This window comes from Elaeis guineensis, chromosome 8, assembly GCF_000442705.2.
Source record: "Elaeis guineensis isolate ETL-2024a chromosome 8, EG11, whole genome shotgun sequence".
NCBI lineage: Eukaryota > Viridiplantae > Streptophyta > Magnoliopsida > Arecales > Arecaceae > Elaeis > Elaeis guineensis.
The window spans coordinates 30,148,957-30,159,277 of record NC_026000.2 but is presented as its reverse complement, the minus strand read 5'-3'; the positions used below and the strand labels follow the sequence as shown (position 1 = coordinate 30,159,277).

Genomic DNA, 10,321 nt, shown 5'->3' with positions numbered 1-10,321 from the left:
TCCATCATATGTCAGATTCAATTGACTCGAGTCTATGTGAAACCTTATAAAAATTTTTTCCATCATTCACCTATCATGGCCATGGATTTTAGGACTCAATCTCATGAATTACATTGAACTTTTTTCTATCTAGCAGGATCGATAGATCCTATCTATGTGCATATTTTATTCCTACAATAGATCTATTGTAGCCAACATATACCTTAAGATTCTAAATGGCTAGGTAACTAAGTAGTTGTGCAGTCAAACTATAGCAACCCTATTATGAATAATCAAGACATCACAGGTCAAAGAACTATCTACACCACTGCAACTTTGAGTAAGTATCTGACGAGTGGGTAGCCATCCTAGTGATTTCTCATGTTGGTCATGCTCAGTATTTTTTATCTGTATCAAGCACCTGCACTCTCACTCCAATATCCCTACACTGTCAACTCGAAACTCATCATCTATGAAGGGAAGCAGTCTGTGCACCAATTTATACTGATCAGTCACAGTCTCCATGACAATCTATCAATCGAGAGCATTTAGAAATTAATCACTAATGATACATGCTTCAAATTTTCAACTCTTGAAAATATATGTCATCATCCGTTAATTCCTCAGATGATTCATGGATACAATTAAAATATTATATGAATGAAAAAATAATCCAAATTTTATTTATTTCAAAATTCAATTACAAAGTTACACCTCTAGAATGTGTACATGTGTTAGTCAATCTGGCTTCTAGGGCATACATGTAATAGAATGATGCACAGACCTTGTTAGTATAAATAAAGGTTGTATTTCTCATGTTTAAATCAATTAATGAAAAAAAAAATAAATTTAAGTTTAAGTTTTGAAAATCTTCTTTCCTTTTTAACTTTCCTTTTGCATGATTCGAATTGAGGAAGTTGAGAAAATCTTTTTTCTCTCTGATCGAATCAGTGTAACATCTCAGAACTTTTCTTAGAAAGACTAGTTGAATGATATTATTTAGGTTCCTTAGTCTTACATAAGTACCTAACATCTTCTTGTTAAATAACTAATAAGGAACTAAATACATGCTTATGTAACTCATCTCACAAACTCTCCCAATTTAAGCTCTAACGTTCTTGCTAATGTAAAGATCTAAATCTATTCAAATCTAATTATAAGTACTACAAACCAATATAGACTTATGCAGTATTATCTCCTAGTTTACATGTATAAGCCATAGATCAGATCAACTCTGATGTCATTAATTTGTAAAAACCTAGAGCCTCAGATAAAAATGCTAGCCAGAAAGTGTTATTTGAATTTTCTAATTTTGTATCTCTTCGATAAATAGCTGATGTGAGACTAAACACACTCCTGTATGAGTCCTCACATAGAAATCTATGCATACACACTTAACCATCCATGCAAATCTACAAATAGCTACATTTTTCATGATAAATAGCTTATCACATACATATATACGTGTATTGTAGACATGAAGATGCAACTATTGAGAAAAAATGCCTCGAATTTGATCCACAAGGAGCCCACAGCGAAGTCCACAGCAAGGAGAAGCCCAAGAAGGAAGCCCACATGAAGGACGGCCCATAAGAGAGGGCTTGGTCCAGCAACTACGCGCGGCCCAGCACACCGCACAGCCTAGCCAGGCACGTGGCCCAGTAGACTCATGTGGATGTGCACGGAAGGCCCAAATGTGTGCACGGCCGAGGCACGCGTGCAACCCAGGCGCCCGCCTGGCGCAATGCACGAGCACACACACAGCTCATGCACAAGTGTGGCCTAGACCACACTGTGCATGACGGTCTACGCACTGTGTCAGCACTCCCACATGGTCCATGCGCCATCCCACATGGTCCACACTAGCGCGTGGACCGCTTAGCAGCTCATCGTGTGGAAACGTGGTGTACGAAAGGAATTTCACTGGGCTGGTGATCTGGCATGCTGGGAGTTGGTCCGGCTCACCATAGATGCGGTCTATGTGCGGTGCACAGGCCTGGGAGAGCATGATCCAACAGCCAAGAACACGAGCTGCTTGATGGGCTAGATCTGTGACTTGATCGGACGGCTAGTTTGAGTTATATTCGGAGTCTTGTCTTCGATCTGGACTCGATTTGAGGCCTTTAAAAGGCCCTATGGGCAGCAGTGATTCAGTAGGTAGTAGTGGTGGTTTGGTTACAGATAGCAAAGCAGTAGCAGACTGAGAGAAGCCGACAGAGAGTAGAAGTACATGAATACTTCAGGCAAACTATTAGGCAGTGATCAGCGCTACAGGGGGTCTCCTAGAAAGAGAGTTTTATGAGGAAGTGCTTCTTGTTGAAAGAGAGAGATTAGTGTATGAAGGTTGAGGATGTAATCTCCTCTTGTAAATTTTTTTTCTCATAGTGAAGCTTGTATACGCCATGGAGATAAGCTTTGGTTTAATCTACGTATATGATTGTATTTCTTATTTTATTTCTTTTTCTTTCTATTATATCGATATCATCATCGGCATACCGGTCTTAGACTTGGAAATCGATCCTGAATTTGGGAGATCCGTATTCCGTGCGAGGGATCTTCTCAAGAGGTAGTACCAGAGCAAGTGATACCGTAATAATAATCGGTATCAGAGCAGCTCTGGTCACAACAGCAACTTTATATGTGGATAATGACTTAATCAATGTATGTAAATAGCTTCTTGGACCACAAACTTTAGAATGGAAAAAGTTAAATGATGGAAATCATCTTTTATCCATCCATAACACATTACAGGCTTCATGACATGCATGTGCAAATTTTATAGACTAATAAAGCTAGCACTTTATATACCCACGTATTTAACTTGCTTCTTAGTAGGGACCAATTTAAGACTCAACAAAGTAAAAGACATCTCATGCTTTGATGCGGTGCTTCACGCATAAATTTAAATCTAAGTACAACACAATTTGTAAATTTATGTGCATTATTGCTTATATATATATATATATATATATATATATTATATATATATATATATATATATCCATGTACACGCGTGCGTGCGAATTCACCTATGAATAGGGAAAGAAAATGAAGATTACCCTCGTTTCCTTCTTGAATGTACATACATACATGAGATTATCTTACATGTATATATGTATATATTCACAGGCATAACATAATTAATATTGTATGAAATATAATTAACATTGTCTAAAGATAGGAAACTAATGCTCATGGTATCAATAAAAGTTGCTAGGTGGAGTCAGGTAGACCTGTGAATTATGAGTTTCGGACCCGGCTTTCGGTATGGTCCTTCCATGAGCGTGACATCAGTCTATATGCATACATACATCCATGCATGCACGCATGCAGAGGAGATACATAACATGCAATAGCTGGAGAAAGGTAAATCCGCGAATTATGAGTTCCTGACCCAACTTCTGGTGTGATCCTTCCACGAGCGTGACATCAGTCAATATATGCATACATACCTCCATGCATGCATGCATAGGAGATACATAACATGCAATGCATATAAACATATTTCTACATGCATACACAATGTAAGATCTTCATTTTAGAGAAATAAAACAAAATTTGCACATGAAATAATAAGGATTGATAAATTGAATTGTGAAATTTTCACGGTGGAACAAGCGGGTGTGTGTTTGTATGCGCATGCTGCAAGGCGGGGCAGAGGGAGGGGGGAAGAGATACAGAGGGAGGAAGGGAAGGAGAGAGAGATAGTGAGTGAGAGAGAGAGAGAGAGAGATGCCCTCATCCTCATCATTTCAGTGGTCGGCTATATCATGGTTTCTTCTGTTTTCTTTCCCAGTGAAGAATTCTCCTCAACAAACTTCCAACATAGACTTTATTGCTTGTAAGAAAATAATAATAATGATTTACGCCATATTTTATACGCTCATCATAAGAATCAAAACAATCATATATACATACATGATCCATGGTAACTGTTATATCATGATTCGATGGCCACCTAGTCAACGAAATTGTGACTGGCTGGTGCCGCATGTCCATAAAAAATTAATTTTCCACCTAAATAGAAAAACAAAAGAAAATAAAATTGGATGATCAAACAGCATTTTTATATACACTTTCTATCTACTACTACATCCAACACATTATTTCTCATATCATCTCCACCATTTAGGATAGTTACACCCAATAAACAAGCATAACATAGAATTTTCCACTAGACCTTGCTTGAAGTCACCATTAGTCCATGAATGCTAATTACCTCCACAATCTCAGTTCATCCGGTGGTCGCTGGGACCATCGAAGCCGAACCCTAATTCAAGAGGAGCTCCCATGGTGGAGGAGGATGAGGCATGAGGATCCAGCTTCACAGGCCAGTCCATGGAGCTGGCTTGATTCCCTGCAATAACTTGTGCCATATGTGGAGGTGGGGAGCTGGATTGGAGCTCTTGCACCTGTCTCTTGAGGAACTTGACGTACCGTATAGCCTCGTCGAGCATCGATGCAGTGTCCATCTTTGTGCCACCCGGGACCAGCCGCTGGAGGATCCTGATCCTCTCACTGATCCTCTCCCTCCGGTGGCGAGCGGCGATGCTCTGTGGGTCATCGCTGATCCGCACATTCCGTCGCTTGGGCTTCTTGATCGTCGAGGGGTCGATGTCCACCGGCTGCATGGCTGCGATCCTGTACATCATCTCCTTCATTGCTCCCAACTTTTCCTCTTCATCCTCCTCATGTTCACCTCCTTCCACCTGCCTTTGGATTTCCATTTGGGCTGCAGGTAAGCTTGAAGAAGGGACATGAGCCTGAAATGGGTCGATGGGCTGGACCAATTCAAAGGGAGCATGATTAAAAAGGAGATGGTTCCCCATAGTCCTCTCAAGATCCCAAGAGCTGCTGGTGCTAGTGTTGTTGGTGCTATTATCCATAACCAAGCAAGTGGTGTGGGCTTGGTAGAAGGGAACAAGAAATAAGACAGGAGGGAGGAGATTAGAGAGAGACGTAGTTGGGTAGAGGACGCTTATTCCACGAAACCTTGCGCAGAAGGGACTTTAAACGAACTAAAGAGAACAAAGTTATTGTCGAGGTTCTTACTGGGTGTGAGAAAAGGCTAGGGGATTGGAGGGTGGTAAAAGAGAGACTTTAATATTATTACACTGAGACATTGGTAGCGGGCGTGGGACATGATATTTTTTTCCGGTTTTCTGAATTGGGTATGGTCATGGCATTCAAAAAAACGACGTGGTAGGGAAAGACTGGGAAGGCACCAAATGATCAACGATACGGCTGTTCTCCTCGTGAAGGATTGCAGGCTTTTACACATCCCTAGAGCCCTCTCCCTTGCTCTCTCTCTCTCTCTCTCTCTCTCTCTCTCTCCCTCTCTCTCTCTCTCTTTTGGGTGACGAACGCTACCATTAAATTCCTAGGGTTGCCTCTATACCCATTGAACTCCGCCCCAAAGTCCCTTTGGATGAAATGTAATGACTCTAGGCAACGCCTGCCTCTTTGTAAAGTCATTTATTTGGGGGTTGGAGTGGAGGATTTGGTATTTCAAAGTTTGGATCGCTCAAGTCACGTCTCATTGTACCAACTTGCTTGCGTGCATCAAAACCTAAGTACTTATTAGGGGAAAAGATTGCACAGAACCTAAATGTGAGACACGGGGAAAAAATTGCATCAAAACCTAATTGTGAGACACTGTGAATCGAGATAAAATCTATCCTCAACTACACCACTAGTCTTAAATTGCATCAAAATCTAATTGTGAAACACGCTGTGAATGAAGGATAGAATGTATCCTCAACTACATTACTAGCCTTACTCATCCTCTCTGTCATGCAGAAAAACGTTTATAATTTAATCTTTATAATTTATTGCCAATATCATTTAAAAATAAAAATTGCTTAATTCACAAGTAAAGAGGCCTTGAGCAATAAAAAATTATCAAGTTAGAATCTAGGAAACAATTTCAGATTTTATGCATCACATGCTATCATCTCATGACAATGGAGAGTACCTGCAAAACTATACCTGATAGCAATGAATCAGATTTATAATGGGGAACAAAAAGACAAAAGTTCTCAAGGGGCCAAAGATGATTTTTTCCCCCTCTCGCTTAAGTATTACATCATCGACATGAAAGAATCTTTGAAAATAAGAAGCTATCACAAGATTGGTTCACATGGTTATTTATTAGATTATCGAAATTTCAAAACTTAAAGCTGTTGGAGTTGCGTCCACGAGAAAAGAACAAAATCCTAGAAAAGAAATGTGACATCATTGTTTGGAGTATCACTTGAGATCATTGCACATAAAAGATCTTTATTATTATATTTTAAGTTAGGATGCGAGAAGAGACTTGTCAAGTATTTCAACATCACGAGAATAATGTAACTTTTCAGATACAAGCTTTTCTTTGTGTGACAACAAGCACAAAAATAGAGCACACACAGACTCGTACAATCACACAGAATAGAGAAGAGAAGAAAAAATAGACACAGGATTTACATGATTCGACTGAAAAACCTATGTCCACGGGCAAGACACGAGAGAAAAATTCTAATATGATGAAAAGAGAGATACAATTACTCAGAACTCTCCAAATTCTAGCCGTAGTCTAATTTTCTAAATGTCTCATAAAAAACTGTCAAGATTAACAGAAAGTATAATATTTATATTGATCCGTACCTTTCGCTACCACCACAGGCCTCTCAAAAAATTTCATTCAGATCGCAATGCGGACTTTTCAGATTGGATCATAATTCGAGCCCATAAAAAATATCCAAAATTTAAGCCACATTAACACTTTGTGTTTGAGAAAGCTAGTTTACAATTGATACTTAGAAATGAGGTTAAAGAACCAATTGTATGTGTTACCAAAAAAAAAAAAAAAAACCAATTGTATGTACTTTCTTAACTTCAATCATGTAATCACAGCCTAAAGCATAGAAATGCTGTCAGGCTATTGGATAAGAACATCTTCTTTGAATCAGCATTTATTGGTGAAATTAGAGAGGCTTTCTTCATCAAATGTCACCGAAATTAAGCTATTTCAGTATAAGATGTCCACCAAACGATATTTTCTAGAACATTATTTTTTAATGGACTTGCGGAATTTGGCATTTTCTTAAGTGTTTTCTTTAGAGGAATATGCTAAAAGATTTTTTTTTTTTCCTTTGAGCTGTTTTAATTTAGCCGAGCTGCGTGCTATTTATAGTTTACCATGGTGCATTGACCTCAGATAGTGTGTTTTAGAGGTAGGTCATACAAATACATACATTCAATTCTAAGTTAAATGGTCTAAATTTAAACAGCTAATGCTACTTAATTACCTGACCGCATCCATGTCCTCGATCTGGATATGACAATCTTCCAAGATAGAGTCAATCTTTTAAATTGACTTTCATAAAAAGATTAAATTTTCATTTCTGTACATACATGCATGCAGACCATATATATCAGATCAAATTTACATACTGATTACTATTCACATAGGAGACATAGGAATATGGCTTTCACTTCAAGATTATCTTCTAGGACTTATTCAATTGTCTTGCTGTACAAGCCATGTTATCCTTTCTAACACCTTATGCTATGTTTACCAGAAACTCTAGATATCAATAGGATTCACCATAATAATGTGTTCTATTTACTAGTCTAGATAGAGCAATTCAGAGCTACAGTACCGTGCATGCAAATGAGCATTAATGCAGAGAATACTTGAGTTCGAATTCGTTCATACACAGGTTAATGCATGTACATGTGCAAGGATTCCCTTGAGTGTTTACATGCCTGAGAGAAGGGGAGCTATGGTGTTACGTCCTCGATCCGAGATTGTGAATCGAGGGTCGCGGCAACCGCCGCATACTTATGAAGAACTCTCTCCATAAGCATGCAAGGCATCTCATCACGATATCAATGCAACATAGCGGAATAAATTCAAATAATTATTATTCAACTATAATTCAAGTAATTAAATCAAATGTCTTATATCCAATAAAATTTTTGCTAAAAAATAAAAACAATAGATCTAAGTTCAATGAAGTTGACAATGCTAATCTCGCTTCTAAAAGCTCTGTCCCAATATTTCGTCCCACGCTCGATATTAATTTTCTGAATCTGAAAAATAGAAAGAAAGGTAATAAGCTAGACAACCCAGTAAGTAACAAGTATCTCTACCAGATATTTCAGATATTATATAATTTTCAAGAATAATGCTGCAATAAACATAAAAATATATTTCATGCTGATTTAATGCAAATCCAATATTTTCAAATATTCACATATAATACAATCATAAATCCGATTCGATTCAAAACACTCGTAACTCAACAGCCTTGACTATGACCAACGTTTAACCCCCATTGGCGGGATCCACAGAATAGCAGCGCACAACCCCCACTGGCAGGGTCCACAAATACCAGCGCATAACCCCCACTGGCAGGGTCCATAAACACCAGCGCACAACCCCCACTGGCAGGGTCCACTGAGTACCAACGTATAATCCCCATTGACGGGGCCCACTGAAACATAGTTAGGCTGAGAGCATAAATCCGATCCGTATCAAAACACTTAGTATCATAATATATCATATTTTTTTCACTGAACATGTGCATAAATCGATGTACCATAATATTTCAAAAGTACTTTTCTTACAAAACATAATTTCATAAATCATGCATAATTTCAGAGAATAATTATTTATTTTCAGAATAAATATGGAATATCTCGAGAAGATGATTCATTACTTACCTTTCACGGAGCACTGAATGAACAGATCGACTAACTTCTAGGAGATTCTTCCGTGCCTATTATCCAAAATTATATTTTTACATTAATTTAATTCAAAATTAAATCTAACAAATCCCAAAATTAAAATCTCGCTTAAAATCAGACTGGTCTCTAAACTCGATCAGAATCATCAGATGAAGCATTCCCCTATGCTAATCCTAGAAGGATAACTTTAGAGAGAGAAATCCATCAAGAGAGAGAGAAACAAGCTAGAGTGAGAAAATTCTAGAGAGAGAAAGTAGAGAGAGAAAGTCCAATTCCAGAGAGAGAAAGTCAGGGTTCAGACTGAGAGAAGAGAGAGAAACTCTCTCTCTCATCAATTTCAATTTTTTTATTTATTTATTTATTTATTTATTTATTTATTTGTTCATACATATATATATATAAATATAAATATATATATATATATTTATTTATTATTATTATTATTATTTTCTTTTCTTTTCTTTTCTTTTCTTTTTTTTTTCTTTTCTTTTTCTTCTTTTTTTTTTTCTTTCCTTTTCTTTTTCTCTTTTTCCTTCTTTCTCTTTTCTTTTTATTCTTTTTTTTTCTTTTTCTTCTTTTTTTCTTCTTTTCTTGGTTCTTCCCGTGCCGAAACAGGGGACCGATGTGGCCCATGTTTTGCCGGGCCGTTCAGGCCATGGCCGCCGCGGCAGAGGCCGGCGGTCGACGGGGGCCACTCCCCCGGTCATGGAGGAGCGTGGCCGGCGATCAATTTCGATCGTCGGCGCCGAAAAATCCAAAGAAAAAAACTCAAAAACAGGGTCTCTTTCCCATTTGGAAATCGACGACTCTCGTCGCCGGCAGCCGCGCACAGGAGCATGGGAGGAAGGAGAGGAAGGAGGGAAAGCAGAAGGAGACTCACCTCAGTCTTCGGAGACCTCGTCGGCGGCAATCACGGCGAGAAATCAAACGGTGTCCGCGGCCTTCGATCGAGAAAAACGGAGAGAAAGAGAGAGGGAGGAGGAAGATGTTGGGTCTCAAGGGAGAGGGGGTCTTCTTATAGGGGATCCTAGGACTCCGAGGGGTCCTAGGAGTTCGATTTTGCCTGGGTTTAGCCAGAGAAGAAGACTCCTATCGGGAGTCTTCTTCCCGGTTTTGCATACTCTGTTTTTTTTTTTTTTTTTTGGGCTATAACATTCTTCACCCCTAAAAAAAATTTCGTCCTCGAAATTTTTCATACCTGTCACCATTGTATTGGAAGCCTGTGGATTCTGTTGAGTAAGCGCATAAACTCTTCCCTGGGTTTTAGAAATCTGTCCGCCACCCTTATGTTGTCCTTCATGAGTTCTTTTGCCAGCTTGATTTTCGATATTTAGCGGGCAGCTAGCGATTTTATGATCCATCTGACCACATTTGAAACAAGCACCTGTATTCCAATAGCAATCCTTGTCTGCATGATTTTTGCCACATCTGGAGCACGGCTCACCATCAATCTGTTGAGTCTTATTGTCTACTGTTCCCTTAGCTGATCTTTTGATGTTTTTATTATTCTGCCCTTGTGTATCATTTGATTTTGCTCTGTTCCTTTACTTTCTTTCCCTTTCCATGCGTTCTTCATTGACTTCTCTTTCAATTATCAGTGCTTTGTTTA

The 10,321-nt window shown here is 38.6% G+C and overlaps 1 protein-coding gene across 1 annotated transcript; it reads right to left on the bottom strand.

Annotated features, from left to right (window-relative positions):
- Window positions 1-3,938: 3,938 nt before the first annotated feature.
- On the bottom strand, window positions 3,939-4,865 carry LOC105037608 (transcription factor HEC2-like). The gene has a single exon (XM_010913248.3). It carries the CDS (start codon window positions 4,863-4,865, stop codon window positions 4,209-4,211), a length of 657 nt encoding a protein of 218 aa, XP_010911550.3. The 3' UTR covers window positions 3,939-4,208.
- Window positions 4,866-10,321: the final 5,456 nt, after the last annotated feature.

Bases quoted from the DNA above. Each gene is read 5' to 3' on its own strand.
- LOC105037608 (XM_010913248.3), bottom strand. From the start codon at position 4,865: ATGGATAATAGCACCAACAACACTAGCACCAGCAGCTCTTGGGATCTT.